Below are 22123 nucleotides of genomic sequence, written 5' to 3'. Positions count from 1 at the left end.
ATTATATTTTTATTACTTTAAAACACTTTTATTTTTTGACGTTACTGTTCCTTTAAGTACCAGTGTTGAAATTCTGACATCACTGCAACAGAAGAGGCAGGGAATAACCAGGAATTAAAATATCACTTACCAATGCATGCTACTTTTTAAGCTTGAAAGAAATGTTTCAGAGTGTGCCATACTGGAAAGGTGGGATGACAGCTCATTTAACCTTGTTTTTTGCCTGTTCAACAGATCTGTTAGAAACTCTTGTGTATCCTGGGTTAAAACTGAGGATCGTTCATCCATGTGTTCAGAAAACTTAAAAACAAAACAAAGAAAATACATTTATTTGTAGAGCACTCAACAGGTCATTATGCTAACACACAAAACCCCAGAACCTAAGCATTCTGGATAACAGGTCCTATACCTGTTTTTCAAAAGCAATTAAGGGAATCTAAGTTCAATTCTTCTTAGCGTTTAACAATTAAAACTTTGTAGTATTCACATTACAAAACCTACTGCTGAACAGGGCAGGGTTGGAACGAAAACTCCAATAACACAATCTGGAACCAATGACCACCTTATTAGAAACCTCTTGCAGAGTTCAGATAGGGGTGCTCAGAATTCAGGATTTGGTTCAGCTGAAATAAATTTAAACCTTACAGTCATGTGACTGATAGCTATAGTCATGATTATTTTTTCCTAAATAGAACTTTATGGGTGCCTTGTTGGGATGATAATTTCTGAAACACTTGGGGAATGACAAGAATTGAATTTGGCATGTTCTGGCAAACAACTGCAGAACCAGGGTGTGAGTTCCAGAAAGCACATGCTTTTTCAGCAATTAACTGCTCTGGCTTTGCTGCTGAATGAGATTTTAAAACCCAAGCAACTGACTTGCAATCTATTCTGCATTCTTTTGCCAAAACATAGATAGGTGCATCTTCTTAAATCTGCCCCTTAGACAGGAAGGCTAGAAACAACTCCCACAATTTGTACATAACCTGCATATGGCGGGCAATTCACATAATAAAAACACAGACAGTAAAAAGAAATGTAAATGTTTTCTCAACATAAAACTGGCAAAATGTGCTTATTTGATTCCCCTTGTTAAGTTTAAAAAAGTTCTCACCAGCAAGATTGTACTTTGTCTGTGATTTATCCCCACACACATTGAACACGAAAGAGTAACTTTTAACTAAAGAAAACATGGAACTGAAATTTTGAAAGCAACATTTTAAGGTGAACCTTTTGCAGCCTTCAAAAGGACAGTGAAAAAGTTATTCAATTTACAGATACACGGACAAAATAATTGAGAGGAATAAGGCAAGTTCCACATGTAGAAGGCAATTCACACTGAAAACATAACAAAAACGACCACTGTTTTGAAATTGCTTAAAGGAATGACAACTAATAATGTGATGATAGCTCTTACATTTGCATTGGATGTGCTGACCAGGTTTCCATGTGTAGCAGTAGCAGCATTAGTTTGGATAGTTGATGTTGGAGTCTTCATTTTGATGAACTAGGGAGCATAAAAATTTTAAAACAAATGTAAAGGGACTGTCATATACCCCAAATACTGTATAAACAGAGTTGTGCATTCATTAGTTTCACATGAATATTTTACACTATTTATTAACAGGTTTTTCATTGTTTCTGTTTATATTCTATACATATGCAGGGAGCCCTGTTTAGCTGCTTAGTTATGAGTAGGATCAGCAGCAATGGCAGGGACAAGTAAACCTCAGGAAATACTCTAGTAAAACACTGACCCCTGCAGGTGGAATAACAACAACAGCCTTGGTTTTGAAACGGTCTTTCTGATGGAAACCAAAGTAGCCTTTGTTTTTTTACTCACATAATCCCTTCAGTGTATAATATCCAGGGTCTGACTGGCCTGCCGGGGTCCTGGGAAAAAACCCGGGGGACCCCAGTCTTGGTGCGCCCCTTGCTTTAGTTAACATGCGACTTGCGATAGCTTAATAAAATACTGTGCGTGTGCCGTCCGGTGAACACATATGTGGCACAGCGGTGGTGTGGGCCTCACTAAAATCAGTAAATGGCATTTGTAAATGGCAGTGGGCCGAACTCCTCCCTGCATCAGTCACTTCTCTTCCGCCCCATATAGTTAGGTGTTGGTTGAGTCGAGGCTGCTATCCTGTGAGCGGTGAGCCTGGCTACTCTCCTTTCCTGCTGGTGATTGACAGCGCCTGCATGTGATGTAAATTATACGTTACAGCCAGGCAGGAGGCAGGCTGGAAGCAGCCGTAAATCTGTCCCAGCACACGCATATTGGATTCTTTTAGGTGGGGGCTCTCAAGTGACTCATTGTGCTGGAACTGCCCCTGGCTGTGCAAGGCACAATCTACACATTCAGCATCAGCAGCGTGTCACCAGCACATCAGCTGTAGCAGAGGCAGTTGTCATGGCAGTGGCACTCTGTGTCTGGAACATCATACCTACCCAACCTTGAGGAACTTGAGGACTTTACTGGCTACTGTACTGATTCCAAAGCCTCCAGTTGTTAACCCCTTGCAGCAGCACTGGTCTAACTAAACAAAACTTCTTTTTTTTTTTAACTTTCTTTTCTTTCTTTTACTAATGAGCAGACAAAAAGTTGCAAGGGGGTAGTACACCTTTAAAGTTAACTATGTTATGTTATAGAATAGACAAAGCCTTAGCAACGTTTCAATTGGTTTTCATTTTTTATTTTGTATAGTAATGATTTGCCTTCTTCTGACTCACACCAATGCCTGGTTGCTAAGGGAATTCAGACCCTACCAACCAGCGCAGTGCTGAAATTCCAAACTAGAGATTTGAACAAAATGTTTAGTAATTAAAAAAAAAACACAAATAATAAAAATTGAAGCCCAATTGCAAATTGTCTTATCACTGTCTGGGTCATACTAAAAGTTAATTTTAATGGGATTTTTATGATGTAGTTTTTATTTCTAAATTACATTATTTACACTGCAAATAATTTACTCTACCGTGTAAAACTTAATACCTGAACCAGGTGACTGTAATATTTGTGTGTAGGCAGCCATCTCAGGTCATTTTGGCTGGTCACGTGTTTTCACTATTCTGTACCCGTGGGGTGGGCCCTTCAGATGAGGTCTCCTGGTGAGCGTGGCCCCAGGCACCCCAGTCCGACACTGATAATATCCATGTGGGATTTCGGTGCTGCATATATTTGAGCACAGCGTTTGACCATCGTTGGGACTAATGTTAGAAAAATAATCTCAAATAGTCTAGAGAATGAACATACGGAAAATACAGTATATGAAGAATTCCCTTCTATTCCAGTTGGTCATAACCTGAGCTCAGTAAGTGCAGTGCTTGTCCCATTCCCAGCCGTGCCATTAACAATCCAAACATTATCAGATACAATTTATCACTCCACAACCCACTTAAAACTCGGCATAATTACTTACCTACTTGTAGTTATAAGAGAAGCAAACCACTCATCAAAACGTCTTCCACCGAAGTTGTTGCCAAGGCTTCCTTAGAAACGCCGTTCAGCTCACTTCCGGTTCACGCACCCGACGTTTGAATATAAGCACAGGAAATAGAGTTGCCAGGTTAATATGGCTTGGCAGCCATGTTTTGTAAGGGCAAAACGTTTTCCTAAAAGACCGCGTTTCAGAATTCCCGAAAGCGAAAACACTAATGGGACTGTATTGAGTGCTTCCCGACATTCGAGATTTCAAATGCTGGAAAATAAGATCACGACCCGGCATAAATACACCTGATAGTTACACTGGCTGCTTGTGCTGAGAAGGGAGGGGCATGATAATTAGCTGTCAGTAGGGTTGTCACATTTTCTGGAAAAAAAATACCGGGCTTCCTATATATCTATCTATACCAGCCAGGTGGCAACCCTAGCTGTCAGTCAGATAATGCCTGCATAGGCACAGATGGGGTGAAGACCATTGCTTTCACTTTTAATGGAGCACTTCCTAGATGTCATTGCACTTCCCGCATTCCCCCTCCCTTCTCACAGTTGTGTAGCCTGTGCATGGGTATCAGGTCCTCCATTCTGGAACATAAACAAGATTTTAGCAGGTTGCAAAGCTGGCCTTAATTACAGTGCCCACAAAATGGCACCTGTCTGCTTGCTGTAATTATGAATTCCAAGACTGAAGAACACACAATTGAAATAATTTATGTAGTGTAAGTGAAGTTCATTTTACTTGACAAACACAATAGAAAAGAATCTGGAATAATTTCTCAGGGTAACAAGTCCCCTTATAGTGGTGGGTTCCCAACCTTTTTTACCAACATGTGGCTTGCAAGCCACCGGTTGAGGATCGCTACCTTAAAGACTGCAGAGTCTGAAAGGAAGATTTAAAGAAGCAGCAACTAGATGGCGCTCTGTATGTTCCCTGAATTTTCTGAAAAATTATATTACTGTATCAAATTATTTTAAAGTGGGGTTAATATCAAGTATTGGTATGTTTATAAAAAAACAGGTTACTTCTATTTAACACCGCGACTGTATCTGTGTTTATCAATAATGATTCTAAAAGCTTCGACAACGAAAAATCTTTTTGCGAATTTTGTGGTTTTCTATTCATCCTGTTCATGGGGAACAAATATTAATATTTGTTCCCCATGATCTGACTCAACAATACAATAAAGATGTGTATTATACAATAGTAGAGATGATAAACATTTAGATGCAGATATACTAATTTAGGGGTCCGTTTACTAAAGTGCGGTAAATCTGACTTCAAGTTTCCGCCAGAATATTCGCATCGACTAAGTTTACTAAACAGTGATGCGCTCAGAAGTCATTGCAATCACTTGCGGTAACTACGTCAACGAACCAGCTTATGTTAGCGGTAATTTTAGCGAGTTGCGAATTTTCTGGCGACAAATTACGTTTTTGCGAATATTTATGCTATAAAATAGTCTTGTTTTATGGCGGTTATAATGGCAATTTTTACTGTGACATTTATGGCCAGAAATGCATCTTCAAAACTCATAAACTTTATTGACTGATGATTATACCATCGAACAACATATATGCACCATATGAACCCTTCTGCCAATAGAATCATATGAACAAGAAATCATACCAGTCAATCTCTTTGCTTCATAGAAATGCACAGTTTAATGTAGCCAATCACAATGAAACCAAAAAACCGTAGAGGCTGACGAATCCTTGGACTGTGATGCCGCTGCCAATAATATGCCTCTGAGCTGAACATGCTGCTATCGCAGCAGATGGAAGCAGAAGCCAAAACATCCTTCCAGTAATAGCTACGGATCTCTCTCCTGTCAGCAAAGAATGATGGGTAAAAAAAAAAAGTATTATGGGATATTTCCTGGCCCTTGACAATTTTCTGGTGAAAAAATACTTTTACACCACTACATAGATGGCGGTAAAATTTTATGAATATTCTTGCGTAAATTTTGTCTTTTGCACATTTCGCTGTTTAGTAAACCAGGCGTTAATGTGTACGTAGCGTTATTTTCAGCAAATGCTATAACTGGCAAAAACATTTTGCGCAAGAAAATTTGCAAATTTCTATTTACCGTAGATTAGTAAACTGGCAGAAACAAACCAGTGCACTTACCAACAGCAACCAATCAGCAATTAGTTGTGATCACTTTACTGCACAGATGTAACTGGTTTGTATGGGTAACAGCACTGGTACAATTTAGCACCTATTTTAGTAAGTGGGCCTGCAACATTGTAGCATGTGTCCCTCCTTCATAGTACATTGTGAGAATCTGTAATACAACAATGATTTAATTTGCCTTCAAAACTATGCGAATGGTGATATAAATAATGTAAGTAAATGTCAGTTGTTGGCTGAGAGTTAGGCAGTGAGCAAAAATAAACAAAAATGAAAAGTATGCAGCTATAAAATGGATAATAAACTCTCAACTTTCAACCAGTGCTGTGTCCGGAAATGGGACTCCTGTCAGGGACTCAATCAAATGGGGGACACCTGCATTTAACTTCTACATAATATTAACTACTATCATTGCCCTAGTGAATCAGACGGGTGGGGTGCTGGGAGCTGTAGGGGATGTGCAAGTTCTTATTTACTCTTCAAGGGGTTGGGTCCTTAAATGCCATTTTACCACCTGTAAAAATAAAACTATAATCTGTTTCAAACAGCGTAATCACTGGAATTTACCAGTCATGGACTTCATTGCTAAACTTTCCACCAATAGGAACAGGGACCACATTATAAAGTCTCTATAAAATGTAAGCACACACTAACTGCACTCAGCAACATCGGTAAATCGTTGTGGGTGAAAGGTTTAGAATGGGACCAAGGAAATGTTTCCCTTTATTATTTGCATTTCTGCTAATTTTCTCGACAAAATCTTCTGGTGTTCAACTTAATAAAGGTGGTTATGAAGATATTTTGATTGCAATAAACCGAGACCTGTCGGAAGATAACAAAATCATTAATAATATCCAGGTAAGGCTGATTTTCTAGATTTCTATAATATGAATGCTAATATTAAGTAATATTATATCATGTGGATATAGAATAGAGATTTTACTTATGACTTGGGTGCTTATAGGACAAGTAACAAAACTGAATTGGCAAATATTTAGGGGCACATTTACTTAGCTCGAGTGAAGGAATAGAAGAAAAATTACTTCGAATTTCGAATGTTTTTTTTGGCTACTTCGACCATCGAATTGGCTACTTCGACCTACGACTACGACTTTGAATCGAATGATTCGAACTAAAAATCGTTCAACTATTCAACCATTCGATGTAAATGTGCCCCTTTATATTTGACCATGATTGATGAAATCAAAACGTACCCATTCCATCTCAGAGCTTTAGGGGGTTATTTATTACACTCCGAATGCAAAAATCATGAAAAATTTGTGATTTCATTTTATAAAATCGGAATTTTAAAAAAAATCATGAATTTTTCTGAATTTATTAAACCCCAAGAATGGGAAAAGTCTGAATCTGAAAATCCAGCATCTCATCTCATAAGTCAATGGGAGAAGTCCCAATGATTTTTTGGTGTGCGCTGGGTTTTTGGCAATACTGCGAAGTTTTTGGGCAAAATTCTGAATTATCGGATGAAAGATCCGAAAAAATCGTGAAAATCAAATATTTCACGGGTTTTTTTCGGATTTCTTCCAGCAAACAAAATTTTCGGGAAAGTGAAGCCCAAAAAACCCGTGCGGATTTAATCTGAGTTTTTTTCAGGAATTATTGAGATAAATTTGGACTTTGATAAATAACCCCCTTAGTGTTCAAAGATATATACATTCACTCACAGGTTAGTAAACCTTTTGCTGCTAAGTGCAATTGCAAAGGGCAAAGTACTGTTTTCATCCTGACATGACCTAGAGTGAGAGGGCTTTAAAACATGAAAACATAGTTATTATATATGTTTTGTATTTAATTCCCTTTTCCTCATTTTGTTGTAAAATGCCTTGTATCATTTATATTTATATACAGTTTATGGTAGAGACTTTTCTAGCCATTTCATTCACTGATGCTACCTGCTCTTTAATGACAGAGATTTGCAGTTTGTGGTTCTGGAGCAGAAAGCACCTTTTAAAATCAATATACACATATTCAGGCATGTGGAACAAGCAGTTTACAAGCTATTGTTGAATTAGATAATCCAGCACATTCCTACAGCTACTGACTCTCTGAGACTACAGCTGTTCCCAGTTACAACTGCCCAATGCACACATCTGTCCCAGTCCGTTGCATGCCTACAATGCACGGTTCCCCCTTAAAAAAAATTAGGTGATGCCCTGCACACACTGGCAGACCCCTGACCCCATTCCACACCAACGGGGAGGTGGAAATACTGTACAGCAGTATGGTAGTTATGCAACCAGTACCAGTCAGTCAGTCTGGATCTGGCTTTTGGGAAACACTTTCTCCCTTGCCAGGATGAAAGTTCCCAGCAGACTTGTGCACATCTGTTCACATCATTGGGAGATCAGTGGATCTTAAAGGAAAACTATACCCCCCCGAACAATGTAGGTCTCTATAAAAAGATGTTGCACAAAACAGCTCATGTGTAAAACCCTGCTTCATGTAAATAAATCATTTTTATAACAATATACTTTTTTAGTAGTATGTGCCATTGGGTAATACTAAACAGAATATTGCCATTAGGGCTGCCTAATGGCAAAATATTCTCTCCATAGTTTGCAGTAGTTTGCAGACAGCAAACATAAAAGAAATGACAATACGAAATGGTAGTACATTTATATATGTTTAATACTATACAGGACAATGTAAATGCTTTATTACTGTATAATGTCATTATAATACACAAAAGCCATGAATATCTTGTAAATTATATCCTTATAAACAGTGAGTTCTGATGTCATTTCTGTCACATGACTCACTGAAACTTGTACAGTGGCGATCCAAGAGGGGGGCAGGCCCTGGTGCGTGATGCGCAGCCGGGCCCCGCCCCCCTCTGTTCGGCCGTATATGCCCGGCATTCTCAGTGGCGAACGGACTGCCGGGGGGCCCTGAGGGGGTGCGGGTCCTGGCCCGCTCGCACCCCCTGCTCCCCCGGTAGTTCCGCCACTGAACTTGTATTATAATAAATAAAGTACCCCCAGCTGCAAAATATGAGGATATTAGAAGTAAACTCGGAGTTCCATGAACTGTATAAAAGCACTCGGCCTTCTGCCTCGTGTTTTTATATGGTCATGAAACTCCTCGATAACTTATAATATCCTTATATTTTACAAGAGGGGGTACTTTATTCACTATATATTTATTGTCATTATATTTATGTTCTTTTATATTTCCTTTCTGTATGTTATTACAAAACAAAATAAAAATATTGTTTAAAAAATAAGGGCTGCCCCCTGGGATCATATGATTCACGGTGCACACAAACAAACCAAACAAACTATACATGTTAAGTCACATGAGCCAATTAAAAGACAGAGTTTTGTCTTTTCCTGTTAGTTTCCCAGAGTTGCATTATTTCTGGTCAGGTGATCTCTGAGGCAGCACAGAGACCATGATGAAAGGGTGGATCAAGGCAAGAGATGTAAAAGGGCAATATTTACTTAAATATATATACCAGTTTGGTAAGATTCTTTAATATGTCACTTAATATGATATAAAGTTTTCCGTTAAGTTAGTATGCTTAGTGCTTGCATGTGTAAGGGTATTGTACCAGTGAAGGTAATTTAAGACGAGTTTTGGGGATCATACTCTTCGAGAAACCCCTGAAAGCTCAGGTAGATGGTCAAGACCTATTGATGAATGACTCATACAGCAGTGTTTTACTATATCTGTAACTTGGCTTTGAGCTGAGGGGGGCTCTAAACAAAGGTTGGTGCTCCAACAGAGGCTTTAACCAAATACGTTCTCCAGTCAGTGCCTAAAGGGAATGCACCTTGTGAGATAGATTCTTATTTTGTATCCTTCCACAAAGCAGGAATGTCCAAAACTGCTGAACTAACTCAATCTCAGCTACAGGGTTTAAGATCAGTACAGGTATAGGATCTATTACTCAGAATGCTTGGGACCTGGGGTTTGCCACTTCACAGATCTTTCTGTAATTTGGATCACCATACCTTAAGCCTGATCATTTAAGCATTTAATAATGGGATGTATTTGCCACAGTATAGATTCATGCAGCGTTGTTACCATCAAGTACAAGGTACTGTTTAATTATTACAGAGAAAAAAGGAAATACATTTTAAAATTGAATTTTTGGAATATTTGGATTTTTTGCTTAAAATGGAGTCTACCTTTAAATCTGAACTTTATGGATAACAGGTTTTCTGGGTAATAAATCCCATACCCGTATTATCTAAATTGTTAAAAGCAGGACATCACTGGTGTAAAAATAAAAAAGGTCAAAACAGTCGTGACTCCCATAGTGCAAAATAGCAAGGATTATTTTTGTAGGTGTATATTTTTGTAGTAGAAGTTCTTGTGTTCCATGTGATATTCAAGTGATAGCTGCTCAGTTTCTTTCTTTTCTAATGCTAGGATATGGTGAAGGAGGCTACACATTATTTGTTTAATGCTACAAAGAAAAGGCTGTTTATAAGAAGCGTTAAAATTCTGATTCCCAGTACATGGACCTCAAAAGATATTTATGAACTGCGTCAGAGAGAAACATATGAAAAGGTAAGATAAGAGTTTTGTGCTTCACTGTGGGGCAGATATACTCTTGAACTTTTTTTTTTTAAAATAGCAATAATGAAAGTTATGATAAATAACATTAGGCTCCCATTTACAAATTAGTTTCTCTGTTACTACCGATATGTAGAAAAGTGTAAAATGATTTATATAAACAAATGGAATACAGTACTTGTTCTTGTTCAAGTACTTATAGTACAACACTGCTGACTCTAACATAAGACAGAGAATAATTGAATTAAATGCTTAAAGCAGTAAAAGCAATTCAGACAAACTGGCACATTTAAAAAAGCTAAAAGGACGTACTGGGCAGACCTATACAGGCTGTACACAACGGGGCCAGGCACTGGTTAATCAAATCCTAACAGCAACCCCAAGTATTCCTACTATACAAGAGATAATTAAAGGAGAACTACACCCTAAAAATGAAAGTTGCTAAAAATGCCATATTTTATATACTGAACCTATTGCACCAGCTTAAAGTTTCAGATTCTCAATAGCAGCAATGATCCAGGACATCAAACTTGTCACAGGGGGTCACCATCTTGGAAAGTGTCTGCAACACTCACATGCTCAGTGGGCTCTGAGCAGCTGTTGAGAAGCTAAGCTTAGGGGTCATCACAAATTATCAAGCAGAAATTAAGGTTGGTCTGTAATATAAGATGATGCTACAAGGTTGATTATTCAATTCTGATGCTAATTGCACTGGTTTCTGTGCTGCCATGTAGTAATTATCTGTATTAATTACTAATCAGCCTTATATTGTAACATTTATATTTTATGTGTACTGTATATTGTGAGTGGGTCCCTAAGCTCAATAAGTGACAGCAGCACAGAGCATGTGCAGTAAATCAGCAGAAAAGAAAATTGGGAGCTACAGGGGCATCTTTTGAGACACCGATCTCCCCTGCTAAATGGCTGTGGTTGCCTTGGGCTGGTATAGAAGCTCCAAACATAATGTACACCATTTCTAGCCTACTTCTTTAGTTCTCCTTTAAAAGAATCAATGTCAATAGAGCATTTGAAGCAAATATAGCTTCAAATATAGAGAAAACAAGGTATCATGTCACTTAGATATATGGGGAATTTTGGAACTTAGGGGTTATGCTTCCTGATCTCCTGGTGCATCCTTTCATACCTGCACCTAGAACTCAATCTACACCCAACCTATCATACATATTGATAATGGAAATATTGTTCTTTACAGCCCCAATGTTTGCTTTTTCTTATGTTTATATGTGTATTTCTCTTTCTTACTAGAGAGAACCATACAGAAATGCAGCCTAGTACATATTTCAACTTAGCGGCAGCTTTATTAAGGTTTGAGTTGCATTTTTCCAACAAAAATTCACATTTTCAAGAGTCACAAATCGATTTTTCAAGTTAAAAAAAAAACCCAACCCTGGAAATAGCTAGCATCTGAAAATACACCATCTTAAACCTGTCAAGGTCATGTAAAAGTCAGTGGCAGAAGTCCCTTGAACCGTTTGAAGATTTTAATAGCCTTCACGATGTTCGAGTTTTTATCAGAGGGTTTCACCCGAAAACTCAATCAATTAGATCAATTCAAGGTTTTTTTCAATGAAAACTCCATCAATTCGAGTTTTCGGGTTGTTAACCCTGAACTTACTGAGTCGAGTTTTTACTATTGAAGTTTTTTCTTAAATGATAAACCATACGAGTTGTGAGTTCATTCGAGGTATAAAAAACTCTAAAATTCGACCTTTGATAAATAACTCCCTTAGTGTATATTTGTGCCATTGTTATCATATGCTTGCTCTTAATTTACCAAATTGTATATTGAGTAACAATTTTTTTTTCTGTTATATTTGAGATATTGTGCAAGAACTCTAGATCACATTATTTCTTTTCTTCACCTCCTTTGTTTCTATTCTTATTCTATCCCATACTATATTGTATACCTCTGTCTTTTACTTATTAAAATCCAATAAAATATGAATCACCAAAAAAAAAAAAGCTAAAAGGACTAAATTCCTACCTGATTGTCAGGAAAATTATGAAAGCATGAAAATGCAGGAATTAGTTAGGATACCCAAATTCAAATTTTAACAAGGCAGTATACCCTTTGGTCAACATTAACTCAATTAATAGAACTTGTGCTAAATATTGTTCTGCATATTATTTTAATTAAGACATAATTAAGACACATCTGATTTTTGGTTTATCTGTAGCCAAACAGGGCAAACAGTAACATTTTGTAATGGTTTCATTTCCTAACTTTACGGTTCTTGTAAATAAATTGTGTGGGGATGAGGAATAAGTTAATGAGTGCCCTCTGTACAAGATAAGCCAGAGACAGACAAAACAAACTGGTAAAGGGAGCGGTTGCTGTACAGAGCTCATTATCACTTTATAGACTCAGCTGATTGTAGGGGAGGGGAGAAGTAAATTAAAAACATAACATTCATATAAGATAGAAAATATTTTTGATTAAACGTATATGCAGAATACAATTTCATGTTTTTTGCTTGTAATATGTTGAAATTTTTTTTATTGGTGTACCCTGCCCCATTAATGTATCTGCCCCATTAATGTATCTGCCCCTGTGTGTCCAATTAAGTCCATGCATAGTATACCTTAACAACTTGTATACTTAATGCTAACTGTATTTCTTATTTTAGGAAACTGTGTACGTGTTCTTTTATTATGGACACATTTTAATTGCTGGAATAAAGGGGCAGTATACTAATCAGTTATAAAACTAAGCAAGTATTCTACTGATTCTAATTGAAAGTTGACCACCACAATCCATTAATTCACTACAGCATGTGTATCTGGTTTTCTTGAACTAAGACAAATATAGCAACTCCCTTATTTATAAACAAACAAAAAATGCCAAATACCTAGGCTCAGAATATCTATGCTATTATAACAGATAAAAATTTAAACAAGGTAATCCCTATAAATAGACTACAGTATATTTTCCCTACAATGACTAATCTATCACCACCCTTTAGTTTACTACATAAATACAGTAAATATTTTGCAGTTAGTTGCCAAAAGAGAAAAATGACAAATAACATTTTGATTTATATTATCATAGAGGACTTATGGTCATACAATTTTGCATTATTAATTCTAAAATGTACTGAAATATGTGTTTCCTATAGTAAACTTTGTAATACTTTAAATATATACTATTTCCAATTCTTTTCAAATAGTGTATATCAAATAGTGAAGTGGTGACAAGCTACTCACAATGGTAACACCCTTTTAAGATAGTTTTTTATGTATAGATTTCTCCCAGACCTGGTCAATATGGACCAAACAGGGTGTGTTCCTAGAAGATCCTACAACTTATCCAAATTTTACATTCCTCTGGCCAACACGCAATGCTACTTTATATATATATCCATAAATTCTTTGAATCAATTTCATGGAATTACATGTACTTTAGCAAATGGTGCCTTGAACCTCATACTCTTACATACACTCTAACCCCTACAGCTACACCTAAATGGGGTTCCTTTGTGGAAGATCCTATCATGATTGAAAGGGGTATTAGACAGGGATGCCCCTCTCCCCATCCTATTTATGCTAACTGTTCTAGCTAAATGACTAAAATGTCTCATGACTATCGCTAAGCCAGGGGTGTCCAAAAGGTAGATCGGAATCTACCAGTAGACCTTTAGCTGGTGATCACTAAATCTCAAGACACTGTCAACAAACAGCTTGTCTATATCACCCTCCTATTTCATGCTTTTCATTCAGATATTCATTACTTTAAGGTCAGATAAGAAATAGATGTTTGTTAAATATAACAATATACATTCTCTCATAAATCAATATTTAAGTAATATTTTCCATGGAACAGAATGCTAATAATGCTTTTATGGATGTAGATCCTAATGGGACAACATCACTTAAAGTAGACCCTGCATTAGTAAAACATGGGCACTCCTGGGGGCCCATTTACTTAGTTCGAGTGACGGAATAGAGGAAAAAAAGTTCGAATTTCGAATGGTCGAATATGGATACTTCGACCTTCGACTACGACCTTTGACTTTGAACTAAAACCGTTCGACTATTCGACCATTCGATAGTCGAAGTACTGTCTCTTTAAAAATTTCTTCAACCCCCTAGTTCGCCACCTAAAACCTACCAAGGCCAATGTTAGCCTATGGGGAAGGTCCCCATAGGTTTCCTAACAATTTCCTGATTGAAGGAATATCCTTCGATCGATGGATTAAAATCCTTCGAATCGTTCGATTCGATGAATTTAATCGTTCGATCGATCAATATTTGAAGTCGAAGGATTTTACGTAGACGGTTGAATATCAAGGGTTAATTAACCCTCGATGTTCGACCCTAGGTAAATGTGCCCCCTGGTCTATGGCATCTTACAGCAGCCCCATTTGCCAGAATCCACAGGTTGCCAGTTCCAGCCTGAACTAGGGATCCTCAAAAACTATGCAAGCTACTTTAAGACAAGGTGGATTGGGGTTTCACATTTGCAAACATTTTTTATTTCTGCTCAGTTGTTTATCTAAACACCACTAATCCACCCAAATGGGTGAATATATTTTCATTCCAATTATTTCATCTCCCTATGTGCTCTCTTATGGACTACTATTATTGTAAGGCCCTATACTATCGACCATTCCTTGCCCATTCCCTTTCAATATGGGAGAAAAATAAATATCATCCAGAGATTTCAGATGACATTTGCTCCCTGTAGCTAAAATTAATATTAAACCTTAAACATTTCTTTACACAGAAAGAATACAATATATGTTTTTGTGCATGAATGCATGCTTCTTTGCTTGTAATATGAATTTAAAGGGTTTGTTCACCTTCAATTGAACTTTTAGTATGTTATAGAATGTCCTATTTTTAGCAACTTGGCAACAAGTGGTCCAAAAAAAAAAAGATTGCTTTGTGAGCTAGAATTATATTGTTATTGTTCCTTTTTATTACTTTTCTTTCTATTCAAACACACTATTCATCTTCCAGTCTCTCAGTCAAGTCACTGCCTGGTAACTTGGACACTAGCGACCAAATAGGTGTCAATTCCAAACTGAAAAGCTAAATAATTCAAAAAGAACAAAAAAATGAAGACAAATTGCAAATTGTTTTAGAACATCACTCTTCACTTCAAACTACTTCAAACTAAAAGTTACATTTAGGGGCAGATTAATCAAAGGTTGAGTTGTGTTTCCCTGAAAAATTTTGAGTTTTTCAAGAATAGTTTTTAGGTAAAAAAAACCTCAAATTTCTTGGGGTTTAAAAAAAAAACTTGAACTTATGGGGATTTTGTAAAAAAAAAAAAAACTAAAATTTTTCGAGATTTATTATACCCCAAAGCTGGAAGTAAGTAGAATCTGAAAAAACTCCAGTTAAGACCTGTTGAAGTCATGTAGAAGTCAATGGCAGAGGTCCCTTGAACCATTTGAAGATAATAGCCTTCATGATGTTTTTTTCAGTGGGTTTCGCTCAAAAAATGAATTTGAGATATATCAGTTTTTTCCTGCGAAAAACTCAATTAATTCGAGTTTTCAGGTTGTTCACCCTGAATTCACTGATTCAAGTTTTTTCCACTTGAGTTTTTTCTTAAATCGGAAAAAGTTGTGAGTTCATTCAAGGTATAAAAAAAAGCTCACAAACCTCTAAAACTCGACCTTTGATAAATAACCCCCTTAATGTGAATGCCCTTTAAATACTGCATTTTCTTGACTGCTTAGGTGTAGATCAACTTACGTTTACAATCGGACTAATTAAAGCTTTCATATGCAAGGCCCTCACTGTATTTGTAAAGCTCATTCTAAATTGCAAACAGTGTACAATAACTCATGACTATATGGATATGTTTCATAAATAGCTTTGCTTAATTTGGTTAATATATATGTAAATTTAGCTCAAAATCACATGAGTAATCTTTTATATTATGTGTATATTTCCTTATTTAGGCAGATGTTGTAATTGCTAGCCCTTACCTAAAAAATGGTGATGACCCATACACTTTACAATATGGTGACTGTGGAGAACAGGGTAAACACATTCATCTGACACCTGGATTTCTTCTGAAAGCAAGCCTGATCTCTGTGTATGGACCTAGAGGTAAGCAGAGTAATAATTAAAGCCCCATGATGATTTTGTTTAAAATATTTTATTTGATTTTCATATTAAACAAATGAAATCAAAATGACAACAAATGTTATGCAGATGAAGAAAATATGTTGCAAAGGAGACAATGGCATGATAGTATCAAAACTATATCATTCATGAAAAATAACAAAAAACGAACAAAAAATTAACTAAGCCAGTGGATGCACAAGTAATAAAAGAAAGAAAAAGCCCATTTATCATCTGGAGTGTCAGATAGGTCATCTAACTATTGAAGAAAGCGCATTATTTGATCGCCAGTATTGGAGTTACAGATTTCAAAATAAGGAGACCAAACCAGCCTAAAAGAATCTTTGGAAATACTACCTTTAGTTTTAGTTATTAAGGCTTCTTGCCAACTAAGCTGATTCATATAAGAGATGATGTCCGATAATCAGGGGGGTTCCTTTTGTAACCAGAAATTAAATAAAGCTTTCCTAGAAGCAGCTAGAAAAAAGGAAGTCAATAATTTACTCTCATGGGAGATAATATTTGACTTAGGATTTGCAGAACCCATGATGATTTAAGGGACTGTTATACCCTAAATTTAATATAGTTTCCTGTCTTTGGGTATTAAGTGATATTACTTGGTAGGGTTACCAGATTTATGGGTTGATCAAGAAGAATGAAAATGATTACAAATATAATATAACATGATCAAAGTCAAGATGCATAACATGCATATAGCCAAAAATGGGATTTTACAAAAGTACAATTTTTTTTAACTTAAAAAACATCCTTTCAGCGAAGGCTATACACTGAAGCCAAATAGAGAGTTGTGGCTTTGCATAAAGCTTCCAGATCCTCACATTTGTCTGTGATTACATCAGCACCCAGGGTGTATGTACTCACTGTATTTAAAATGGATAATGCTGTATCGCTCCCACTGTCAATGCTCTTGGTTAGGCTGGTTAGCCAGTCACTAATGATGTGTGGGTATCCCTGTGAGACACCTGGGTTAACCTATGAACCAAGCTGGTTCAGACCTCAAGTGGGGCTTGAGTGGGTGTGGGTCCCCTAGGGTGGGTTAGGGTTGGATGAGGGTCATAGGTTTTGTGATCCACACATCACTACCAGTCTCATGAATTACAACAGAGCTCCAAAGCAATCAATCAAGGATTCGATTTTCCATCTTTTATTGGTAATGTATGTACATTGAGCAAATGTTGGTTTAGGGGTTATTAAAGGTAAATATCTCCTTTAACTCTATTAAACCTTTTCAATTTAAAGTAACATAATGATTGTGGGAGTTGTGGATGAGGAGTATATGTTTCTATAATTATTGTCCCCCTTGTATTGAAGTAAAATAACCAAACCTGGCTCAGTACAACTGTAACCATTTTACAATAGATATATTTTATCTTAGGACAACTTATTTTATTTGCAGGTAGAGTATTTGTCCATGAATGGGCTCACCTACGATGGGGGGTATTTGACGAATACAACAGTGATAGACCATATTATATTTCTGGAAATCTCACAATAGAAGCAACAAGGTAATACTGTTGTGGTCTTTGAGCTATTTGCCTTAGGTTTTACGTATTCTTTATAAATAGAATGGAAGCCTGACAACAGACAGGACACAACAAAGAGCAAACGGAAATATAACCAAAGCAGAGTGCAAGTGATCTTATGATTTTATTGAGAGATCAATCATATATGATACATATTGATATATAATACTAAACGGCTATTATTATTGGAATCAGTCCTGTTGCCTGGCTTTATATGTCCACTTATGGGGTAGACTTTCAGCCAACTATAGATCTGGGATACAATTTCTTTATTATATCTAAAATCAGAATAACATTTGGGCTTTGCATTGAGTTTGCTGCATGGTTTCATTTTTGTCTTGCTCATAAAAATCAATAAGAAACATACCACTGTGTATATTTTTTTATGTTTTAGCAGAACTACAAAATCATTGTACGTGTTGTCACTGATGTTAGCAAACACATAAAAACAGACATCCATTTAATTGTTAAATTCCTGTGCAATAATAGTGAATCATAACACCGAATGCCCTCAATATAATTTTGTTGTGTTTGTGATAGGACCATTCACAAAACCTCAAATGATGCTTAGTTTATAGAACTTTGGTGCCGCCACCACATACTGTATACTGTTCCCCAGAACATTATGTTTTTTTAGTCATCATTTGCAAAGGTTACTGTATTATTTAAAATAAACAATTTTTTAAGGTGTGCTTATCATTTAAGGAGCAGATTTATCAAAGTTCGAGTTTAAAGCTTAACAAACAAAAAACTCACCCACGTTCTATTCATTCCTATGGGATTTGTAGAACCGTATTTATCAAATAATAAGTTCTAACTTTCACCCATTGATAAATACAATTCTAAAAATGTCATAGGAATGAATAAAATGTGGGTGAGTTTTTATTTATTAAGCTCTAAACATTTTGATAAATCTGCCTCTAAATGTGATAACATTAAAGAGAACATATATTTCAATGAAATATTTATAGCAAATTAAAAGTTGTTTTTTTTTGTTGTCAGGTGTTCAGTTCACATTAATGGAAATAATGTGATGGCTAAACGCACAGGCGAGTCATGTGTAGCAAGACCTTGCAAATTTGACCCTAAAACAAATGTTTTTGAAAAAGGATGTGCCTTTTTCCCCAAAAAGAACCAGCTCACACAGGAATCAATTATGCACATGCAGGCACTGCCTTCTGTAAGTATTATTCTTTTTTTCTATTTCATCAAAATGAGGTTTTTTGCAAAGTTTATTATTTCCAGGTTTAGTATTTCCTTTTGATGTACCAAAGTATATTAAAGGAACAGTAACACCAAAAATTTAAAGTGATTTAAAGAAATTAAATAATACTATACTTGTTGCCCTATACTGGTAAAACAATTCTGTTTGATTCAGAATCACTACTATAATTATACTGTATAAACAGCTGTGTATACATGGGGTGTCCTTTTTTGGCTTGACATTAAACAGGGGTTATCCCCTTTGCATTTACGTGTGCTGGAGTAACTTTGTTCTCTATATTCCAAGCACCGTAATTGAATTTTTGGAGAGTGAGAGGTGTGAGTGTGCATCTTTTTAAATAAATCCATGGGGGTAGCCATTCAAATCTGAATAAAAAGAAAGGGCTCAAGATTACATAGCAGATAACAGATAAGCTCTGTAGAATATTATGGTATGCTATAGAACTTTTCTGTTATCTGCTTTATCTTTTTCAGATTGAATGGCTGCCCCCATGGCTACACAGCAGCTCATTCATACAAGCTGTAGTTAATAGTTATGTAGGAAGCACACCAGTTTTACTAGTGTAGGCCAATAGTTCATCATATTTTTATTCTTTTACAACACTTATTTTTTGGTGTTACTGTTCCTTTAAGGAATGAGAATTGTACTTGTTTCAAAAGATAAGTATACAGTAGGGAAGCCAGCTGCAAAAATAGATTCTCCGTGCCTTGTCTAAAAATAACATTATTGCATGAGAAATTAGTCTACATTTTGAGCATAAAAGATTATGACTTTCTATTTTTGAAATTCTAGAAATAGAAAAATCAGTTACAACAGCATAAAATGTTTCCTGAGTCTAGTGCTTAAGGTGAATAAACTGAGAATTTCATGTCTATCCAGTTCTAAGACCAAATATGTTTGTGGCTTTCTTAATGAATGTTTAACTCACATAATACTTTATATGCCGATTCCTCTTTATACTGCCCCCCTTTATAATGCCATTGTGCTTCTCATTGAATAGACAGTTTTCATTCGAATTCGAATCGTACAAATCGAAGTAACAGTGCAATCGATCGAATTTGATTCAAAGTTTTTCCAAAAATACCTTTGATTTTTCACCAAGTCCACCAATTGACTCAAAGTCAAATTTTTAAAGAGACAGATGAATTTCAATATTCGGATTTTCAATTTTTTTTCAAATCGAATTTGGACTATTCCCTAGTCGAAGTACACAAAAATTCTCCTGGAAGAGATATTCATCCGAAAGTTAAAAAAAAAAAAATAACGTCTGCATAAATGGCCACTATGCTTTCATTTTTTTTTTACTTTTTCTAAGGTTAACTGTCAGATGTGATTGTTTTGAAATATATGTATATTTGAGGGCACATTTATGTCGCAAGTGCAGTGAATGAAGTATAATTTAAGAGCGACTGGCATGGTTTTTTTTCACACAATGGAGTATTTTTCTTCGGAATTCTTACGTGATTGAGGCAATTGCACCTGGACCTAAATGGCATTCTACCTATATTTTCTCATATCCTGTAAAGAGATAGAACATGTATATAATGTATTTTTCCTATACTTCCAGAATGGATAATATATTATATCCAGTGTTACTGCTTCCTTTATAAGATTCAGTATGTTTATTGTATATCTATAGATTCAGTGTCGGACTGTGGTTCTGGGGCACACTTAGGTTGCAATGTCAGGGCCCCCTCCACACCTGCCAGGCCCCCAGTCTCATTTGTGTCCTCCCCCATGCTGACGCCCCCCCCCCATGTGTACCTTTACTTTTCCCTTTACGGCCACAATTGAGGGAGGCCAGGGGTGGGGTGCGCCATTAGCCTCAGGAGGGTGAGGAGTGAGTCTGGGCTGGTGGGGCCCATCGGTTTTTATCCTGTATCTCTGGCCCAGTCCAACACTGTATGGATTTAAAACCTAAGATATTTCATTTAACAATGTTTATCTTAACTGTAATAGACCAGTAAAATCTATTTAACGTTTAGCGTATTGGTTACCTTGCAATGCATAAATGGCTAAATATTATTCTGAAGTTAAACATTGTCCTGTTTTAGGTATCTCAGTTCTGTGATGAAAGCAACCATAATATTGAAGCTCCAACTCTACAAAATAAAATATGTAACTCTAGAAGTACATGGGACATCATTAGGAAATCACCAGACATTATTTCCACAAATCCCATGGAAAGCAACTATTACCCGGAACCTTCTTTCTCATTCCTGCAGTACAAGGAACGGGTGGTCACGTTACTACTTGATGTTTCAGGAACTATGGCTAATGTAAATATTTCAAACCTTATGTTTCTGTAAAATGTATTGACCTTTCTTCATGTAGAGCACTTAAAGCGGATATCAATGTACCTATATCTATTAATGTAAACTTGTTTAGAGTGCTCTTCTGAACACTTTTGCTGCTTATATTGTTATTTCTGTTTTATTGAGTTAGTAGCAGTACCAACTGGCAATCTGTGGGTTCTGGCAAATGCCAGAGGGGCTGCTATAAGGTGCCATAGACAGTCACTGTTTATTGGGCTGGTGGGGCTGTTGTGCCTCTGTGCAGTTGAAATGCCAGGAATGTGTAATAAGAGTACCCCTGCTCTTCCATCAAGGTGTACAGACAGATTGGAAAAAGTTGGGTTGTTTACCTTAAAGGGATCCTGTCATCGGAAAACATGTTTTTTTCAAAACGCATCAGTTAATAGTGCTGCTCCAGCAGAATTCTATTTTGAAATCTGACATGGGGCTAGACATTTTGTCAATTTCCCAGCTGCCCCTGGTCATGTGACTTGTGCCTGCACTAAAAGGATGTGAGTGTCACAAATGCTTTCCGGCAGGCTGCTATTTTTCCTTTTCAATGTAACTGAATGTGGCTCAGTGAGACATGGCTTTTACTATTGAGTGTTGTTCTTAGATCTACCAGGCAGTTGTTATCTTTTGTTAGGGAGCTGTTATCTGGTTACCTTCCCATTGTTCTTTTGTTTGGCTGCTGGGGGGGAAAGGGAGGGGTGATATCACTCCAACTTGCAGTACAGCAGTAAAGAGTGATTAAAGTTTATCAGAGCACAAATCACATGACTTGGGGCAGCTGGGAAATTGATAATATGTCTAGTCCCATGTCAGATTTCAAAATTGAATATAAAAAAA

At 36.5% G+C, this 22123-nt stretch overlaps 2 protein-coding genes across 8 annotated transcripts in view; one reads left to right on the top strand and one right to left on the bottom strand.

Moving 5' to 3' along the window:
• odf2l.L (outer dense fiber of sperm tails 2-like L homeolog) overlaps positions 1–3558 on the bottom strand; it is a 40122-nt gene extending 36564 nt beyond the window's left edge. For 4 of the 7 annotated variants that reach the window (XM_018256908.2, XM_041589401.1, XM_018256911.2 and 1 more), the window contains exons 1-3: positions 3420–3558; positions 1418–1507; positions 131–300 (exon numbers count right to left, since the gene is read on the bottom strand). In XM_018256908.2, coding sequence (XP_018112397.1) covers positions 131–300; positions 1418–1498 — 251 coding nt within the window. In that variant the 5' untranslated portion in view covers positions 1499–1507; positions 3420–3558. 7 annotated transcript variants of the gene reach the window in all.
• A 1908-nt stretch (positions 3559–5466) lies between these two features.
• clca2.L (chloride channel accessory 2 L homeolog) overlaps positions 5467–22123 on the top strand; it is a 32553-nt gene continuing 15896 nt past the window's right edge. The window contains exons 1-6 of the mRNA XM_041590285.1: positions 5467–6428; positions 9966–10106; positions 16046–16196; positions 17629–17737; positions 18758–18935; positions 21035–21259. Coding sequence (XP_041446219.1) covers positions 6270–6428; positions 9966–10106; positions 16046–16196; positions 17629–17737; positions 18758–18935; positions 21035–21259 — 963 coding nt within the window. The 5' untranslated portion in view covers positions 5467–6269. The remainder of the gene's footprint in view (positions 6429–9965; positions 10107–16045; positions 16197–17628; positions 17738–18757; positions 18936–21034; positions 21260–22123) is intronic.

This window comes from Xenopus laevis, chromosome 4L, assembly GCF_017654675.1.
Source record: "Xenopus laevis strain J_2021 chromosome 4L, Xenopus_laevis_v10.1, whole genome shotgun sequence".
Lineage (NCBI taxonomy): Eukaryota > Metazoa > Chordata > Amphibia > Anura > Pipidae > Xenopus > Xenopus laevis.
Note: the sequence above shows the minus strand (reverse complement) of the source record. Positions and strands in the feature narration are given on the sequence as shown.